Consider the following 21,703-nt stretch of genomic DNA (forward strand, 5'->3'; position numbering starts at 1 on the left):
GGAGTATTATATATATATATATATACTAGTATAGGTCATGGTACTAAAAAATGCTATTGAATTTAGGAACCTAAACTGATCAGCATCTCAACTATATTATTTTTAAAAAGCTATAGTAGGGTCCTAGACGTCAAAAGGTCGCTCACTGACGTGATTAAGTCAGTTTTTCTATTTCTGTTCACAAATAACCTACATGCTATGCAACATTTTTCAGAAGCTTTTTTGACAATCCAAAACATTACCATTGCCTTATTATAACGATTTCAATAGTGAAATCTCGCGTTCTAGAATCTTGATTTCAATAGTCATAAGGTGTGTAGATAAAAGAAAACTGCAGTTTTAACTATTCATTTTATTTTTATTCCAGTAGGTAACATTTTTATAAGTACCGTTTTTGGAATTATTACAAAAAATTACAGATATGTTGAAAAATATGGACGACATATATCATCTTCATATGCGTAAATTAGTTCAATAAATTATTAGGAATTCACGTTTTAATTAGACTTATTTTGAACACGGGTACCATCACCCGTTCTTTGAGCCCTACCTTCTATTACAGATTTTGATGCAGTCTTTAGATCGTATGCCCATCCAATTTTAGCAAAAAATTCGATAAACCAAGTAGTCGGATTAAAAAACAAAGTCCCCAATTCTGCAGACCTATAATCCCATGGGAATGCATGATGAAAGTTATGGAATCCTTCACCCAGGACTACATAATTAAGTGATCGATTATCAGTAGGTAATATACGCTTGTCATATGGCCTAGTTCCTACGAAATGTGCATAACTATTAACCAGAAATACTTGGTGGAGAGAAGCAACGAATCTAAGAAAACTAAGATGCCACGCCACGTTTAGTCCCTCGTTCCAGAAGTACATAGGTATCAATGTTGGTATTATAAAACATATACTACCAATAAAGGGTACCGCCCACCTGCAAATAATATTTGTTAAAGTATTGTATTATATATTAGTTCTACAAAAAAGTTGTGCCAGACAATAGCAAATATGCTAAGTTCTGGCAAACCAAACATATCGTCCCACTTTTACAAAAAAAAAGTGCGTGCGCACAAAGTACACATGTCAGAAGTGAAGCTTCTTTGTAAATTAATTATTACTTAGGTAAAAGCCCTAATAGATGATCAAGTACGAATGTAGGAATAGATCAACCAATAGCGTGTATTTTAAGACAGAGACGTTAAGGGAACTCTCTCTCTCTCTCTCGATCTTTCTCACTTGCTTTACTCTCGCTCCATGGCTATTTGCTTCATGCTACGTTCGCCCTTCCTCACTCTCTCTCGCTACACAACGCTACACATCTTCGTGAAGCTAATATTATTTTTATTGCGTTTCATCCGTAAATTACCCTCATGCGCCTAAAGAAGTTTTACTTCAAAGAGGAAGTTAAGGTTATTGAAAAGAGAATTTGTTATCCTTATTACCTGCTAAGTTCCTACTTAATGTAATGTGCATAATATTTTAAAACTAAAAAAGAACTGATGTCTTACTTATTTTGAAACCTCAGAACTGGATTTGCGTAGACATCTCTCATGTCTGTAAACTTTCCGCGTCTTTTGACTTCCGGATGCTTCTTGACGAGCAACCACCCTATGTGTGAAAAGAAAAACCCTCTAGCCGCATTGTGTGGATCTGCGTCTGTATCTGTATACCTGCCAAAAGACCACTTGATAATGCTTAGGGTAAAATTCAGACTTATCTTAAAGTATTTAACGTTTATAACGTACGGGAGTCAGTCCTACCTCGACACTTAATCTTGCTCTGAATATTTATTAAAAAAATATTGTTCGGCAGCAAAAACTCTGAGTGATCTTGATTCGTGCCTGTCGTTTATTTGTTTTAACTGATAAGTAATTATATAACTTACTTGTGATGTAATCGGTGATCTCTGATCCAATTCAAAGCACTAAACTGGAATGTCAAAGAAGTCCAAACGATCATTAAAATTTGCAAGGGAAGTTTCGCCTTAAACGCATTGTGGGACCAGAGACGATGAAGTCCGAAGTATACACCAATGATTGCGAAAAAAAATACAATGCAGTCTGTAAAAAGAAAAATATACTATAATATGTGGTAAATGCCTTTTGGAGTTACCTAATACTGTTACTGAAAAGGAGTATAATATGAACACTTCATATTTATTATATTAGTAACAAGAGTTAGAATTTTTTATTGTATTCATTGAATTACCTTTTTGAAGTGAAACTCTTTTAGGCGCATGAGCGTAAAAAATTACGGATGAAACGCAATAATAATAATATCAGCGTCACGAAGATGAGCAGCGTTTATACTGATGCCATGGAGCGAGAGTAGAACAAGACAATAGATGCTGTTTTTACAAGAGATTTAGATGTTGAAACACGAACTTATATTGCATATTTTACTTATCATAATGCCTTAGTCACAACAATACCAATAGAAATCGCGTCGAATAATGAAAATATCGAAGAATATACTTTTGTACTAATTTTAAAGACTTAAAAAATTACTTAGCCAAAGAAGTCTCACTTCTGACATGTGTAGGTACTTTGTACGCACGTACTTTTTTTTAAACCATTTGATCCTAATAATAACTATGGGCTTATAACTTGAAGGTTAGCTAACTATACTATTTCAGATTTTTATTTGGTTGGACTCCTAAATGAGGCAACTACCTTTTGAAGAATACTAACGGTAAGAATGGATTCTTTAAGTAGCCAAACAGGACGAACAATATCTAAATAAGGTTTATCGATGGGTAACTTGTATATAAGAAAAAAGTATATATTATTTAAAAACGCATTTTGTAACATATTTGAATATTTCAGCGCTCCTAGTGTTAGAACTACGAGCAATAAATTTACGTACGAAAAATAATCGTAGACCATGCTGGACCAGCAGTGAAAGCGAGGTAGAGTCCATACAGAGCCGCTAGGTGAAAATATCCAAATACAGCTAAACGACCATATATTATCTCATATTTCCACGGCCCGGCTTGCGGACCAACCAATTTCTCCAATTTTGATTCTTCCGCATCCACAAAATCGTTATCGATGACATCTTTGCTAGTATTGGGTGCCATAGGTCTAAAACAAAGATTTAAAAATCAAATTACAGTGAACAAAAAGTTGTTAAATATTTTAACCTTTAAAATATTATATGTAATATTCCATTAGTAATATTTATAAAATAAACTTTACCTCAAACCACGTTTATGAAGTAAACTCTTTAGTACAACGTTCCTATAACTAAAGACTTTAAAATTTGTATATATTGTGTGTATCTACATCATTATATAGGCATAGACATAGACAGGCTAATATAGTTTGTTTATCTTTATCTCGTGTAAAGAAACTAGATAAGCCCGCGAGTTTCCGCTATGAAATTCGTAGTCTTTCAGAAACGAGACTTATGAATGTAAAATGCGAAGTTAGACTCGTAAGTCAAAATCCAAAATATTAGGTCCTTATACATATGAAATTGGCGTTTTGTCGTACTGGCCACTTTGACCTCAAATACATCCTCTTTGGTTAGGAATTTCAAATTCAAATTTGTACAGCTATTTACTCATGTATTTGTGCTTCGATGACCGTCATTCATTTGTTTCTTTCTTCTATTTTTTTCTGTTTGCGTCACTCATTTTACAAAATGGAAAACTTGAAAGTATCGCATTATTTACGAGTACGAGTTCCGCCGTGGCACTAGTGCTGCGGAAACGACTCGAAGGGTGAATGATGTGTATGGCGGTCGTGTTGTAAAAGGTTTTGGTTCCAACGTTTTCGTTCCGGAAATTTCGACCTGCAGAACAAGCCCCGTGGACGGCCTGAGACCCAAGTTTATAATGAAGTATTGAAGGCTATTGTGGAAGCGGATCCATCGCAAACCACGTCCGAGTTAGCTGCAGGCTGCGGTGTTAGTGATAAAACTGTTTTAATTCACTTGAAGCAAATTGGGAAGATTAAAAACCTTGAAAGGACCTCACGAATTGACTGAAGCAAACCGGCAAACGCGCGTCGACAGCTGCGTTACATTACTGAACCGGCACAATAATGAAGGTATTTTAAACCGAATCATTACCTGTGATGAAAAATGGATTCTTTACGATAATCGGAAGCGCTCAGCGCAATGGTTAGATCCTGGCCAGCCAGCCAAATCCTGCCCCAAGCGAAAATTAACCCCAAAAAAGTTACTTGTAAGCGTTTGGTGGAGTAGTGCGGGTATTGTTCATTGCAGTTTTCTCATATCTGGCCAGACTATTACGGCTGATGTCTAATGTCAGCAATTGCAAACCATGAGGGAAAAGCTAGCAGCTAAACAACCTAGGCTGGTCAACCGCTCCACGCCACTGCTACTTCACGACAACGCCAGGCCACACACTGCACAACAGACGGCAAATTAGAAGAGCTTCAATTGGAATGTCTAAGACATCCTCCGTACTCCCCGGACCTTGCTCCAACAGATTACCATTTTTTTTTTCGAAACTCATACTTTGATTAATTAAATATATTATATTTAAAAATATTCGACTTTTTGTTCCTCCCATACAAAACGCCAATTTCATATGTAAGGACCTAATATTCTTGACTTAGCTTGATAACTCTACATCGTAAGCTAAGTCTTATTAAACATTACAAAGTTACTTACAGACAATTAAGCTCTAAAATAAACTTATAAATGAGATAATAAGAGAAAATGTAGTGAATTACATGAACACCAATTTAAGTCTTTATCATTTTAGCTGTAGAAGTACATTACATGACAGAGTTGAGAGAGATTTCAAAAATAGTGATACCTCCGAATCAAGATAGTAGTTACTGCAGGGTTCGAATTTTGTCGCCAATTGAAGTTTATATACCTACTGCAGGGTCTAACACTTATTCGACTATTCTGATTAGGTTATAGCTGCTGTCCAAATTGTTGCTTAGTTTCGGAAATAAATTAAAAAGTTCAAACAAAACATAAAATGACACAAAAAACATCAATAGACATTGTACCATAATATGACTTGAGAATGTTAACATAAAGAATTTGAATGAGAAGAATAATTTCTAACTTAACAATCTCTTCTTTCATCTTTCTTTTCTTTGCTGATATTCTTTCTTTCTGGAATAGGTGAATGATGATGGATCTTTTCCGGATCCTTTGATCATCGGTTGGTTGAACCATTTGCGCTTTCATCTGAGCCTCATATGTTTGATTGGGATACATGAGTTCCATTTGCTCATTGTTCGAAAATTTCTTGTTTGGTTAGTGGTGGGAATTGACAGTTGCTGTATTATAATTTACTTATTAGTGATGTAATCGGTGATCTCTGACCCAATTTAAAACACTATACTCTAATGTTAAAAAAATGCAAATGATCAGTATAATTTGCAAGGGAAGTTTTGCCTTAAATGCATTGTGAGACCAGAGACAATGAAGTCCAGCAGATACACCGAAGCTTGCGATAAAAAATATAACGCAATCTGTAAAAAATAACTAAGTACTATATATTTACTAGGTCCTATAATTCATACTGTTACTGAAACAGTATAAAATAATGCGTTGCGTCTCACACTAGAAAATAAGACAACCTCAACTCCGTAGAGCATCCATCAGCAAACTGATTAGTGACTATAGTAGAGCCAATTTAATAGATTAAATTTGTTGACATCTGAATGAGCTTGTTTCATTTAAATGTTCAAAACCCAGTAACATACCTATTGCCAGATGAGTACAATTAAAAAATAATTAGTTTAATAAAACCTATACATAACAATCAAATATACAGTATTTTCAATTTTCTTAACCGACATAGTAATAGTAAAAATAATTAATAAAAAGAAAAACAAATTTAAAAAGTTTGGTCCCTGTCGTAGTACCTTTGTACCTTTAACGCTGGCATCATTTCCTCGCTGTATTGCGATACTTATTGGTTGAGCGAGGAAAGCATCAGCTCTAGGGTCACTGGTACTAACTACCAGGCGCCAACTTAAATCTTTAATTAGCGCCTGTGCATTGAACTCGACTTCAAAGGGAAAAAAATCGAAGTTTGGGGAAAGGCTCTTGCTTGACTCGCTTGCCAATGTCTACGGCGATACCTGTTGGCTCCAAAATGGCTGGAACATTGACGGAGGCAAGAAAGCAACGTAAGATATCGTTGAGACAGTAGCGAGAAAAACGAACTGCACTCTTTTGGCAATGGAGCCCATTGTGTCCAAGGCTACTTACTTCAGGAACACTTATATGGAGTACATATCGATGCTCCTAAGTGGAGGCTGATGGCAATGCGATGTGATTCAGGGTCGAAAAGAGCAAGTGTTTGGCACCGGTTAAGCCTTGCGCGGTCTGTTATTGAAATGTTACCTAATAAGTTTTAGAAGTCACCTTTGCAAAGAGGATCATCTCAGCTCGTTTGAAAGTTGACGCTAGAAGGCAAACTCAAGCCTGGGTTGGTTGCTTACCACACATTTCTTGCGTCTGTTAAATCCGCAATTTCGTACTTTGCAGAATCTTACCTACCAGACTGCTAGATTTGTGAGCAGATGACAGAAACGCTGGAAGAGCTAAACTTGTTATCTTGCGTACTCCTATGATATCAATGATTCCATAGAGGGCTACAGAGAAGTAGGTACATAAGCTAAGTTGGGAATGAAAGATAGATATTTAAAATATAGTGCTGAGTATGCGGTAATATATAATAAATGATGAGAAAAATCTCTAAATTTTGATATTGTCGAGTTTATGTATTCTTCAAATTCTTCTTCTTTGAAAATCGGTGCCCCTAAGAGGTTTTGGTTTGTGGACTCAGTTTTCGCACTGAGACACTCAATAGGTCCATTGTGCGTTAAGCCTCTAAGAAGTACAGCGATTCTTTATTTTTTTATTTTTATATTTGGGGCTAAGGTATTAATTTTTTTTATTGTGTCGTCGCTGTCCATACCATAGAGATTTGTTTTACATTTATTAAAATTTTAAGTTAGACCTTACTGGAATTTAACTTAAATTTTATATAGCAAAAAACGTAGAGATCAAAAAGGGATTAACTTATTCCAAAAAACTTAAGACATCCACTGCAGACTAATTGGGTCATAAGCTGCTCAAATTGTTACTTAGTTTCGGAAATTAATACAAACTTTGAAAGGAAAGAAATCAATAGACGGACATTTTGTTCCATTTATCACTCGTACCTAAAATTACGTACGTAACTAAATATTAGTCATTATGTTATTTAAACAGAATATTAATTATTTCCATGATCGCATTTGCATAAAACAAAATCGGAAATTCTGAATAATAATAATAATATTATCATAAGATTTAAATAATTTAAATCATACCAGAATGGACATTTAACCTGTCAGTCTCAATGTTGATCTGTGCATATTTTAAATTCTACCCAAAACTTAGTAGAAATGACTTTTAAAATGAAATCTTTTTGGTAGTTTCAACCGTGGACCGTTTCGGTCGTTTCGTTTACCTATTAATCTAGGATTTAGCAACTAATATTTCCGTATCTTATTAGACTAAATAAACATACTTGCAATAAATAATTCTTGTGTGGAGACGTTAGCCCCATCACATCTCCCTCGGACAAGCACAAACGCTGGCGCGGCTAATATAGGTATTTTATTCAACTTTGATCTTGCTCCCTGTCAAGAATAGATTCTTATACACGGCCTAGGTTGCACAGGCGCTAATTAAAGATTTAAGTTGCCGCCTGGTGGTCCGAGAGCATAAAAGGTACGCTGCCAAAGGAATCAAACTTTTTAAATTAGTTTTTTTCTAATTATTCCTTTTTTATTATTATTCTTGCAGATTCCCTTTCGTTTCTTTCCATAAAGAACTGTTTATGCTGCGATGAAAACAGACACATTAATATTTCAGTTGAAATATCTATTTTTTTTTCAACTAAAATTAAAAACACATGTCACATGAGAATAAGTTATATAAAAAGTAAGTCATATCACGCTACCGTCGTACACTAGTAATTATATCAAAGTTCTCTACCAAAAACCATTGCGGCATACCTATTCGGAACAGGTGGGATTGAAGTAAAATTGAATGCTTTGGTTATTACATTTAAAAAAAAGTGTGCGTGTAGTCGTTAGTATTGGTTCGGAAATACTTCAGTGGGCTGCTGGTTCCAAATAGTGCTGGTGCGCGGCAAAAACGCTCAGATGAGAAACGATGGTCGTCGAGGTGATACAGGTGGAATTTCGTATTCTGACGACGATTATACTTGGTTGCAGGTCCTTACAAATCCGAGCAAATCCTCTGAACATTCCCCATCCCTACGCAACGCCAAGGGATCAAGCCGCTCGGAAAGCGATTGGTTTCTGTAATTCCATTGACCATACGTTGATCACGGTCAAGTGGAAGGAGCTGACCTCTGGGCTGGAGCAACCCGTACTTGATGGCGAGAACAGTACTCCATGTGGGGCCGAATTCGAGGTTTATAGAGTTGCAAACGATGGGTCGAAGTGGAGTACCGTCTTGCCTTGCTGAGCACACCAAGCTTCTTACAGGTTAATTTAGCATTTCCCCCTAAATGACCGCGAAACTGAACGTCGTTCCGATGATGGATAAGAAGAGTAGAGACAAAGGGTATCGTTTTACCGGAAAACGCGCAAAGGTCTTCTTGGGTTAGTTATTTTTATCTGGCACTGAAAAAGGACCCTATAAATATTTATTCTTGGTGTAAATTTCATAAAAAAATCATAAAAGTTGGTACCACTCACTACATTTCGTAATTGTCCAAAAATTACTCGGCAACTAAAAATCATGGTGAGACGATTTACATCAGGTTTTAATAAGGATTTGTGTGTAAGTAAATATTTTTGAAGTCGGTTTAATATTTCTAAATGTTTTCCATTATTAACATGTTATGATGGACAAATATTTAATGTCTGAGCCACTAGTCTTTATTATTCTAAAATTTATTTATTTATTGTCATTTAAACTTTACTGACAGTCTTAGCAGTTGTGTGCTATGGTTGAGCCGGAATGGCCGCGTGAATATAGTGAGTGAATATGGGAGTACATTGTCATCTAGACCTGTGGGATCCAAGGAGGGATGGGGCTTTGGTTTAAACCAGGTCAATGTTTTGTCCCCAGCCGTGTTTGATCCCTCGGTCATAATTTCCTCCTTAATTGAATTTACTTGTTTCAGGTTCGTCCCTAACCGTAATTCAGTACACATATACAGTCCGACTTACTGTTATGGCTGATGCGAGGCTTACGCCCTTACACACAGTATTTCGCAAGATGGCCGACAGCTATCGAGCAATTTGTATGTGGAATTACCGCACGGCAGATTGACGTTTCATTAAGTCAGAGAGTACAAGATACTCTAGAAACAGTTCGGGAACCTGTGAATGAAGACGATTCAGAAACATCCAGATAGGCAGAGACAACGCAAACTCTATCAAACATTAAGGAGCCAGAAAAGAAAATCTAAACATATATTTATATTCTATTTTTCCCAAAGTGAATGAATAAAATGTTGGTTTGTTTTGATTTATTTTTATAGAAGTCATGATAACTTCACAACACCCAAGGCGGTAACACATTATTATGCGACCCGACGCAACGTGTCGACACCCGACGTGTCAATGGAATACTGTTCTCAACTCTGGGCGGGAGCTCCCCAGTACCAGCTCCTTCCACTAGACCGTATTCAACGAAGAGCGGTTCGAATCGTCGACGACCAATCACTTTCCGTGCGGCCTGATCCCTTGGCGTTGCGTAGAGATGTTGGGTCCCTCTGCATCTTCTACCGCATTTAGCATGGGGAGTGTTCAGAAGAGTTGTTCGGTCTATTACCCGCAGCTGAGTTTAATTATCGGACGTCAAGGCAAAATACATATAATGTAATACCATCCGTATCACCTCGACGTCCGTCGTTCCACAACTAAGCGTTTTCTCACGCAGTTTTTGCCGCGCACCACCGCTATGTGGAACCAGCTGCCCACTGAAGTATTTCCGAACCAATTCGACTTAGGGTCCTTCAAGAAAAGAGCGTACCAATTCTTGAAAGGTCGGCAACGCACTTGCGAGCCTTCTGGCAATGTGAGTGTCCATGGGCGGCGGTATTGCTTCACATCAGGTGAGCCTCTTGCCCGTTTGCCTGCTATTACATAAAAAAAACGTGCACGGTGCACATTACCAACACGCGACACCATGACATGCTAGCAAATTCCGAATGAATTTAGCCGTTAATAGTGAAGACGAATGCAACATGCTATGGAGTTAATAAACAACGACTGAGATTTTGTCAAATTTTGTCTTCTACTATATATGACCAAAATTGTCATAAAATGCTTTGAAACTGTACTTTTCATTCTGCGACTGTTTTAGCTACTACTTTTAAATCTGTATTTTCTTTTTCTATGTCATGTGTGTGTATGTGATATTCGACCTAAAAACTCGAACGACGCGTAGCGTCGGGTGTTGTCAAGAAGTACACCGCGCGCGATGGGTCGGGTTAAGTCGGGTGGCGTGTGCGCGCATGTAGACCCGTCGGATGTTCATCGTATGATTCTTGTCAAAGAAAATGGTACAATTTGATTCGACACAACACGCGTCGCGTTTCATCGGGTCGCGTGGCGTTTTAATGTGTTTGTGGCTTAAGACTTAATAGGAGATTAAAAAACTAAATTTTTCAAACAAAATATATTTCCCTTAACTACTTTTTCCCTTTCTTCTTCTTGCTCTTTGTTTCTTGTTTCTTCTTAGATATATCTATAACCACTTGTGGCCGTTCTACAATTTGCACGTCATCTTTCTTCTGTCTTTTCTTCGTCCTTGTGATATCCACGATCTCAATTTCTGGTTGGTCAACCGCCTCCACTTCCATTTCTTCATAGCTGAATCCAGGTATGACGGGTTTTACTAGTTGGAACACCAGTTTTCGGTGCTGTAAGTTTGTGCTGTCTAAACTGAGTCTTACAACAATTTCATCAAAAGTTCTTAGGACTACACCGTTGCAAATTTGCACGTGTTCCTGAAATATGAAATATTAATATATAGAAAATCATTAAATAAATAATGATAAAAATACGAAATATTAATATATAAAAAATCATTAAATAAATAAAGATAAAAATACGAAATATTAATACATAAAAAATCATTAAATAAATAAAGATAAAAATACGAAATATTAATATATAAAAAATCATTAAATAAATAATGATAAAAATACGAAATATTAATATATAAAAAATCATTAAATAAATAATGATAAAAATACGAAATATTAATATATAAAAAATCATTAAATAAATAATGATAAAAATACGAAATATTAATATATAAAATCTCATTAAATAAATAATGATAAAAATACGAAATATTAATATATAAAAAATAATTAAATAAATAAAGATAAAAATACGAAATATTAATAAATAAAAAATCATTAAATAAATAATCATAAAAATGCGAAATATTAATATATAAAAAATCATAAAATAAATAATGATAAAAATACGAAATATTAATATATAGAAAATCATTAAATAAATAATGATAAAAATACGAAATATTAATATATAGAAAATCATTAAATAAATAATGATAAAAATACGAAATATTAATATATAGAAAATCATTAAATAAATAATGATAAAAATACGAAATATTAATATATAGAAAATTAAAAATACCGAATAAATAAACAACGAAATATTTTTAAACACGCCTCATATCTGTAAACTAATCTACTGCACGGATTTTCATACGATTTTGACAAAACAAATGATTAAAGGTTTAGGATTAAGGTTACTTATAAAAAGGATAGAACTAAGCCCGTGCGGGCTTAGCTATTAATAGCCAAAAAATAAAATCTTTTCTTTAACAAGACTCTTAATTTTCATTTGGACTTTGTCTGAAACAGCCAAAAATTAACTAAATCTAATACTAGATATTTTTTAGGTGAAGCACTAAAACCGTAAATTAAAAAAAAACAACACGTGTTAAGCAATAATAGAAAATTCGATAGTGGCCTTGTGAATTTTTAAAACCGAACATCTCAATAAAAATCAAGAGTATACTCACCTCTTCATTGTAAATAAATTTATCTGAGGGTAGATACAATGGTCCTTCGAGGCCGTACTTCGGTATTAACACTTGAAGCGCGTTCCGCTTAACAGCCAGCACTACGGCCGGCTCGACTTCTACGCGATCCTTGAATAAGATCTGAAAATATACAAAAATATTAGTATAACAAATACAATTTGACATACGGGAGCTTCAATATAGTAAGGAGTGGTTTATTTTCTGGAGCCTGGTAGGTCGTGCGCCTAGATTAATTCTATTTCGGGTATTATACTGGTGAAAGTCGCCATTTGTTTCAAAATCATTTCCATTTTTTGTACATACAACAAGGCTTTAAGAATATATTGACCAGATAGTGTCATAATATTCAATTCCTTCAACTTATTCCAAAACACCACAAATACCAGTGATGTCCACACGATTTATTTATTTAACATCATGCAATGTGCGGCCATATAGCTCCTAAGCAATCTCTTCTAGGCATATCTTTAAATGTTATCTCAAAAAAAATACATAATATATTTAATTAATATACTAACATGGGTATTGAGAGCGACGGACGCTCTACCAGCGTACTGAGCTTGTCTATGACGATAATTAAGATTCTCGCATAACGATACGGCATATTTCGTGTCTAATATACTGGCGTGTGTCGCATCTGCGCCTACGCATGATGCGAGCAGTCTATGTACTACCACATCGGCGTATCTGTAATATTTTTATTTAAACACATATATTTACTCTAGTTTAAGGAAAAGAATTTGCACTGTGGCGTAGCTCAAGGCACGATAATAAAAATGATATAGCTAAAATAAAGTTAAGATTTTTTTATAAGTTTGCCGAGTCTGTTGTCTATCTGAGGCACCGTATCTTCTAAACGGTTGGAATAATCATGATTTGTATGTTGTCGTCGGTCTAACTTAAAATAATTAATTTCAAATTATTTAGTACGTATACGTAAAATGCGTACGCACCTACGTATGGGTGACGTAAAGTGCGTATAAATCGGACACGCAAGCCCGTAATGGTAGTAGTCCTCCTGCGCAAGAGTCCCACTCGAAAAATAGACCGCTTGTTGCATACAACGTGTCGCCATTATTCTTAATAACGTATTGAAAAATGGTCTCGACGGGAGCACGGCTTCGTTAAGTGACTTCGAAAATGCTTTATTCGTTGATACGTCCAATTCGAAACCCTAAAATCAATTGAAATATTAAAGATATATATCTAATTTCTAGGTACTTCATATTATTACTAGAACGTATTACTCAAGCCATTTCGCTAATTGTAGTAATTTCGATACTAAGGGAAAATAGCAAATTATATATTTAACGTGTTTGTCTGTTTAACTTTAATTATATAACAAATAAATTATGAAGAAATCAATTATTTTGTAAGTTTTTAAACAGATAAAAATCACAAAAAGGTTATGTTACATTTTTGAATAAAAAAATATTGACATTCAACAAAAAAAACATCTCGTTTTGACAGTGCCAAAAATATTAATATATACCTGTTGAGCAGCGGCCTTTAGGAAAGTGTTAAAATTGGCTGGCGGTGGAGCTGGATGTCTCCTTAACAACGCACTCTGCGGAAATTCACCCGCAATATGTTCAGCCACGCTCACATTGGCTAGCAACATGAACTCTTCAACCATCGAATTTGTATCCAGTATACGTTTAGCTTGGACTTCCATTGGCTCGTGGGTTTCAGAATCCACCTATAAATCGATAATGATGTCATAAACATAATTTATATAAAAAAAACATATTAAAAACGGATTTTACGTAACTTGAATTTGCTGGATTATTAACCAATAATAATAATTGTTACTAACTGCGTCGCGTGTACGACAACGCCGTTTTATACAATTAACTTTGCAAGCGAATCACTATTTTTATTTTACAAACTTTATTATCAAATTTTTAACCGTATGTTTTTATAGGTAAACTAATTTACATTTTATATTTCTTCCTTATTGAGTTTGCCTGAGTTCAATAATGTAACGAAGATTTAATAAATAAGAAAAATATCTAAAAAGTTTTTATTATAATGGTAGGAATCATTTTTATATCCCTGACACATACATAGCCAAGCATGTACATACTTTCTTACATACATAAAAATTGTCTGAGTAAGATACAGTCGACCGAAGAATTAATGGACCAGACATAAATTACAAATTACCAAGAGTTCAAAATAACTAGAGTTAATAATAGTTCGATCAAAATTCGTGATGTATGAACAATTAAAAACAATTAACAATTTTTTTTTTTCAAAAAGAAGTCTAATATTTTTTCGAAGGCTTGACTTCAGTCTAACCTTGTCCAAAGCATTTTAAAAAGCAATGATGAACAATATAAACACTTCAAATGATAAAAAGAAGGCACCGTAATCTTCAAATTATCACATAACACATTGTATTTATTCAATTTATCGAGTATTTAAGGGACCGGAAAGAAAAATTAAATTCTCGAGAGATTCAAATTAACGAGTGTCGACTGTAGTTTAATTTAGTATAACTCACCTCGAATCGTATCTCAGGCGAAGCCAACAGTAACGCCCCGTTATCCAACCGCTTTTGTTTCAATTTCTTAGCGAGCGCGTTCAGCGTACGAAGCGACGCGGCTACTTCATCCTGTCTCGAACTATCGTCTATTGCTATCTGGGCCTGCTCGTAGGTCATTGCGGCACGGGACTAAAAGGTAATTTAATTAAAAACGGGTTTTAGCTATCAATGACACTAATTATGAGGATGTTGACATGTTCCACCTCACCAAAGAGGATGTGAGGAAATGTTGGAAGCAGTTTGTTTAGCAGTAACAATTCAGTTTTATCTTTGAAATACTAAGTATTAACTGTCGTTTTTTTAATGTTTAATTTCAGTTCTCTTTTAATTAATAAATACCTAGTATAATGGTGAATTTCAAGCAAAATGACGATGATGATAATCTATGAATATTATTTTTATACTGAACTATAACAAAAGATAAAAATATATTTGGAGGCCGTCTTCTATCACCATAGCGTGGGATTAATAGGAATTACTTTTTTTTACAAATGATTTATTAAAACAATCGTTATACCCGAACTCGTTACAAGTCACTATAGCTAAATGATACTGAAATGAAAGCTCTATGAAAAAAAGATATATTGTATTCACTCACTAAGAATCAATATATGCACCTACTGGAGTCAATTTCTACGTATTTTCCTACAAAATAATTATTTCGTAATCTGTAATGCAATATTATAAATGAAAAATGCTAATTTTTGGTAAAGAAAATAATATAATAAAAACGATACCTTGATAACGCTCTTGTGGAACTTCGTATTAAGGACATTTGCATTTTCATCTATTTCCCAAACACAAGAAAACGCCAGTCTCTCTTCGCCACCGCGAAGTGAGCACAGGTTTGAGCTCAGCAGGTCTGAAAAAAACAATGTGGTATATAAAAGTGTGGTGTTAAAGTTCTCAAGGAAAGTTTATCAATTGTATAAGTCTCATTATAAATCATAAATTACTAAAATATATTTATTCCACATAATATAAATTCCTTGAAAAAAAAAATTCCTCCAGAATGCACTAAATGGTATATAACAATAGCAGTTCGCCTAGTGGCTTCAAGCGTTCGACTCTCATTCCTGAGGTCGTAGATTCGATCCCCGTTTACTAACCAATGGACTTTCTATGGGCGCATTTAACGTTCGCTCGAACGGTGAAGGAAAACATTGTAAGAAAACCGGTTCGCGTTAAACCCGAACGACGTATGTCAGGCACAGGAGGCTGATCACCTATTTGCCTATTAGATTGACAAATTATCATGAAACAGAAATCTGAGGTCCAGACCTAAAAGAGGTAGCGCCACTGATTTTTGTTTTATTGATTGGAGATCGATATTTAGATATGAATCAATCCAAGATTAGATTTAGACTTAGATTGAGGATACATTATTAATTTTGGGCATAAGTCTGTATAAGCGGTCTCACAGACAACCAGACAACCAGGCTAACTATCAGAGTTGCCGAGCCATTAGCAAATGTAGGAACAAGTCTCAATAATTTTATAAAATTTCTATAAATCTTGTTGATATGGATAACCATATCATGCGGTGTCATAAACTTACCCGGTACCATATCAATCCTCTTCCCCACCAGATACACAGTAGTAGACCTGGAAGCAGCTTCCTTATCCAACGCCGTGTTCGGTCTCACGAAGTGCGTCACATCCGCGATGTGCACTCCAACCTCGTACTTCTTCAGTCCATTTGTGGTTCCGGGAATAGGACGCGCGTGTAACGCATCATCAATATCTGTACATCCTGGTGGATCCACTGAGCATACGCAGATGGATCTGAGATCTACCCGTTTTTTAATCTCCTACAATACAAATTGGGGATTTATGTTGAGGAAGTTTGATTTTCAAAAGAGACTGTTACTGTCGTACTATTTGTTTGTGTGTGGAAAGAACTTTTGTTTGTATGTATAAATGGATAAAAAGCAATTTCGTGTTTAAACTAAAAAAAATAAAAATGTGTTTATGTGTAAGATTTGGGAACCCTTTTAAGTAAAAAAATATCTGTGTCAGCGTTCCTAGCTCTTCCATAACAAACTTAATAGATAGCAATAAATTCAATTAAAAAAATATATGTATAACTTATTTAATATATGGATAAGTGGATTTGTGATTGTGTGGGTGCATGTGAGTGAGTGAGTGAATGAAATGTTTAAGTACATATTAGATCACAGAAGGATCTCCAACTGTTTAAGGCGTGTATATACGCCAATCCTTTACAGTCCTTAATTTTTTGATTGTAGACGGTGAGCGGGTAGGTAGCCTAATTAACCTATTATAGATATAGTCTGCCTGCATATTGCGTGTGGCAACAGCAACTGGCAATATATGATATTAAATTTCACACTCAAAAATATTTAGATATTTAAAATTACAAATCCAGTGAGATGTTAATAAAAAAATATGTTAATGTATGAGTATTAAATATTATATTTTATAGCAAGCTCCTATTTTATTTTAGTATATGTAGAATTTTTATTCTGGTCTTCACATATAATAATCAAATCAGTGTATACAAAATATTGTTAAAACTAATTTAATATAGTAAGTATGGAGTTGTCTAAACTTGTCAGTTTGACTTTCAAATGTGCCATTTTAATAGACTTTGACTTTTAAAAAGTTTATTTAAATATTATGTTAAATCTCCATCTAGAACAACGAAGAACAGTGTAGGTTACACTATTAAGATTTCAAAATATACAGAAACATGAATCTCTAACTGTTAAAATGGTAAATAAAAAATAAAAAGGAAGGAATACCTCTTCTGTTATGGTCCAGTCATCTGGAGGTAGACAAGCCAACACAGCCTCGCTAAACCTCGCATGGGGTACATCATGTTCAAGGAGTATCACTTCATTCTCTGCATCCTTATCACCTGATAATCGACATCAATTGATTGAAAAATTCAATGAAGTTATAGGGGGTCGAAAAAGCACGCCAGAAGCTTCTGGCTTCTGGCGTGCACTTCGAGAAAAGGATGATAACAGTGGCGGTTTTTTTCTCGACTTGACAGCTTCTTGCTTCAACAGCCACTATATACAGACACACGTTCCAAGGGTCTCGAACAGGTCAAATGTCAAAACACTATACATGTATATAAACCAAAAAACAGGAAATGCATTTATGTTGCTCGAACAGAACACTTACCAATCGGTCCCAGGGCTCTAACGAAATGTCCTAACGGATAACGACTATTTCTCGGCCAAGAATCGAGTGCTACTAAAATCCTTTGGGCAGCTAATAGATCACTCTGCCGTGTCTCTATACGCACGCGCGGTATCCTCTTTTCAGCTGGCGCGAAGAGGTGTCGAGTGGCACCTAATAAATGTAAACATCATGTAACATCATTTGATACTATGTCGAACTTCCTAAAACGTGGAAATTACTTGTCGTAGATTTGACTTCTCCATACAATATAGCATTTCTTTCTTTTTTATAGAAAGGGGATACTTAATGCCAGAGGGCGCGACTGCGTTGCCGACCTTTTAAGAAATGGTACCCTCTTTCATTGAAGGGTTGTTATCCTTAGCTCCTTAGCTCTATATGACACAAGAAAAAGTGGAGTCGCTTCAGTGTTGCTATTTTGTGATTACTGCGTGTATAAATTGCGTTTCTCTTTTAACTATCATAGAATAAATACTACAGCTAATAATTTCTATATTGATTTTTAAATCCACTAAATATTAATCCAAGCAGTAGGACTTAAAAAAGAAATTAAATAGCCAATTACATTGAACCTCAAGCCAGATTCCAACCATCTTTGTAAAATTCATTGTAGTGAGCGGTAACAAGAAAAATCATATAGGGAATGTTGTTTCCATGATTTTTTTTAATGTTTGCCAGCATTTCAGGAATCGGTACACTCTCGACCCTAAGTCGAATTGGTTAGGAAATACTTCAGTGGGCAGCTGGTTCCAAATAGTGGTGGTGCGTGACAAAAAATGCCTTAGAAAACGCTCAGTTGTGGAACGACGGACGTCGATACGGACCATCCGTTTTTTTGTAATTAGCCTTGACGTCCGATAATAAAACAGCTAAAATTTGACTTTAACTACATACTAATCTACTAATGAGACTGAAGTGTAAATAATTACTGTGGAACTATACTATATCCAAAATAAAAAAAATGTATCTGACTCTACTATAACTAATATATATATATATATATATATATATATATATATATATATATGTATGTATATATATATGTAGTTTAAAAAAAATTGTAGGTTATAACATTGCTTAGTTACCGGGAAATTTGCTTTGCATCAAAATCCCACAATATTGCCTCCATTTTCTCCTTATTATTCCCACAACCTTTCCTGTAGGAGATATATCAGCGCTTGCAGCCGACTTGGCAGTGTTTAGAAGAATAGATTCTTCTTCCAATAAGTCTCCGGGATCCTCAGCTTTATCTTCTAGAACAATGTCACTTGGTTTCCTCCATTCCTCTTCTGGGAAAATTTCAATGGCCACTATGTCACCATCAATAGCTCTATTGATACCAATGTGGCCTTGAAGCAATATCTGTTAGAATTGAATAATTTTATTTTTTCTTATTATCTATATATATGGTTTATAAATTAGACATGGCATGGACTAAATCAAACTTATTTATTATAAAATATTTATGTGGTAAGTTTGTATGGCAAGTTTTGTGGTTTAAGGTATTTAGTAATCTCATAGAAGTCTACAGTAATTTTACATGAATTTAAAGATTTTGATAAAGAAATAAACCTAGAAATATACCATAACTCTAATAAGGTCTTGACATATATAGAATGTGTAATAAGATGCTAATTTAAAACGGAATGCATATAATTTTCAATTAATAAAAATTGTGTTGAAAAATCTTCAACTAAAATTAAATTTTTGTCGCAATTATAAAAAAACATCTACTTACTCAACAAAAATCCCACTGAATATAGTTGTTAATGTTCTCAAAAATGTATCCACTTCTTAACAATTATTCTTATTTTTAATTTAATATTATTTACATTTTTTTTCTTTATTGCTTGTTGCTAACTTTTACTAGTCTTATTATTTGTTTCTACTGAATATTAGATTCTTATTTGTTTTTTGCGACTAAGGCGCAAACTAGGCGCTGTGGTTTCTGGCAGAATGACAAACGCTGTGGAACAACTCTGCTCCTCAGCATAATGCTGGGCCAATTACAACCACAGCACACACGCATTACACAATTAAACCTTTTTCTTTTAAAACATTGTTTTCTCTACTATTATTCTTTTTTTTTATTTATTTTTATTTTTTATTATTGTTATTTTATGTGTTTCTGTGTGTGTTTTGTTAGTGATAAATGTTATGTCTATGCTTTAATATTTACCTGTTTTTCGAAGCCATTAACAGTAGCAGTTCCTTCTAAAAAGTTATCCCGTGATGCATAGAAAGTACCCTGGTGTAATTTCCCATTTCTTATGCCAGCATGAATCTGAGAAGGTGTCAAATGAGCCGGGTACAATGCATCTTTACTACAATTCTCTGGCATAACATTTTTGGATAATTTGTCAAGTAAACCTGGATATCCATTAACATTTTCAATGTAGTCTTTAACTGAAAAAGAGAGAAGTATTTTTATATTTAACATGCTGCTCGAATTATGATAATTCTACCAAATTAAAAAGACTGCCAGCTCCACCATAATGGTTTGAGCACTGTAACAAAGTCAAAATATAGTTTAAGTTTACTTTGTTACCTATGAAATGTTCATTTAATTAGAAAGAGCTCACCTGAGCAACACACTATGCCATCATCTTGAGCAAGTTTTCTATTGTTCTCATCATCAGTAAGTAAAACTATTTTCGGGAAATGACCTGTAAGCCCTTTAATTGACAAGTGCTCTAAATACCACGCAGCAGCTTTACGTATAGCTCTATCATTTCTATCATTTGGTTTTTCACCTGGCTTTCTCTCAATATAGGTGTCCCTATAAAAATTCAATAATGTGAATAAAAGAAAAAGCTAATATGTAAAATCTAATATAATCTTTTACAAATAAAAATTAGTCATAGAGAAATGGGTTGATTAATTCTGAATTTTAACTATAGCAAAAGTTATAATTCAGAACCTTTTGGTACCATATTCTTGCAATAAATTATTGTTATTATTGTTATACTTTTCTCATCTAATTGCCTACTTGTCTTTTAATAGTTATGACATGACAATGCTTAGGAACTACAACTTACTTATGATGTTCATTTACAAAAGAGTAAAATTTCCGCCTCTTGTTCCCAATAATTTCTAGAAGTCTTTGAAAAATTGCTGTATTCTGATGCTTGACTTCTTCAAGAACAGTTTGCAATATGATGACATTTTTTAAAGCATCGTCTTCTAAAATATCTATTTGGTGCAGAACAACATTCGTGTCTATCAGAAGGTAGTGATTGTAGTCGAATAAGGCACAAATTGATTCAGGTTGAACGTCCAAAATACATTCATCGTCTTTATGAGGGCATACATTACATGCCGCTGAGCCACACAGTAAATCATCTCTTAGATAATGTTCTCTAACAATCTATAAAAATAAAATTATTTAAAAAAAATCTACTCTTTATTTCAATCAAGATATTATTAAAATATACGTAATATTGAAAAAATAACCTCACTTTTAAAATGTTTCCCCGTTTTGTTTTGGTTAAAAATGTTTTTGTAGTCCACATGGCAGGGAGCTAGTATAAAACATGTAAAATATAAAATTATTCTTTTATGCTCTTTATATATTTTTTTCTTTATTCTAATTCTCTTTTAATATATAACACGAAAATTCTTTCATTAAATTTTTAAATAAACAATACGCATTTTTAGGTTGTTGACTTAATTATGTTTTGTATTCACAGAATACAGATAAATTTAAATAGTCTACACTCTATAGTACACATATTATATTGTGATGTAATCTGAGGAATACTTCAAAATTATAGTTACAAATTTTATTATATTTCTATACTAGTTCTGTGTTTTTTCTGTAACATTATGAGTCTTTGGTTCTGCCATAGTCATGTTTGTAGATTCCTAGTGGAAAATTGAAAAAACGCGGTTCCAATTTTCGTTTAATTAAAATAAATTTTAT

General features: G+C 34.2%; 2 protein-coding genes across 2 annotated transcripts; both read right to left on the minus strand.

Moving 5' to 3' along the window:
• Positions 1-398: 398 nt before the first annotated feature.
• Positions 399-3,278, minus strand: LOC123708018 (acyl-CoA Delta(11) desaturase-like). Its single transcript, XM_045658452.1, has 5 exons — positions 3,203-3,278; positions 2,871-3,088; positions 1,891-2,065; positions 1,514-1,675; positions 399-939 (listed from the first exon to the last, which is right to left on the minus strand). The coding sequence occupies exons 2-5, from the start codon at positions 3,082-3,084 to the stop codon at positions 498-500; spliced, it is 993 nt and encodes a 330-aa protein (XP_045514408.1). The 5' UTR covers positions 3,085-3,088; positions 3,203-3,278; the 3' UTR covers positions 399-497.
• Positions 3,279-10,647: 7,369 nt separating this feature from the next.
• On the minus strand, positions 10,648-21,442 carry LOC123707095 (exosome complex exonuclease RRP44). Its single transcript, XM_045656886.1, has 15 exons — positions 21,240-21,442; positions 20,820-21,148; positions 20,364-20,560; positions 19,961-20,187; positions 18,867-19,143; positions 17,764-17,934; positions 17,376-17,491; positions 16,169-16,421; positions 15,348-15,472; positions 14,569-14,739; positions 13,555-13,761; positions 13,016-13,236; positions 12,581-12,749; positions 12,042-12,182; positions 10,648-10,986 (listed from the first exon to the last, which is right to left on the minus strand). Exons 1-15 carry the CDS (start codon positions 21,291-21,293, stop codon positions 10,669-10,671), a joined length of 2,976 nt encoding a protein of 991 aa, XP_045512842.1. The 5' UTR covers positions 21,294-21,442; the 3' UTR covers positions 10,648-10,668.
• Positions 21,443-21,703: the final 261 nt, after the last annotated feature.

Source organism: Pieris brassicae, chromosome 1, assembly GCF_905147105.1.
Source record: "Pieris brassicae chromosome 1, ilPieBrab1.1, whole genome shotgun sequence".
Taxonomy (NCBI): domain Eukaryota; kingdom Metazoa; phylum Arthropoda; class Insecta; order Lepidoptera; family Pieridae; genus Pieris; species Pieris brassicae.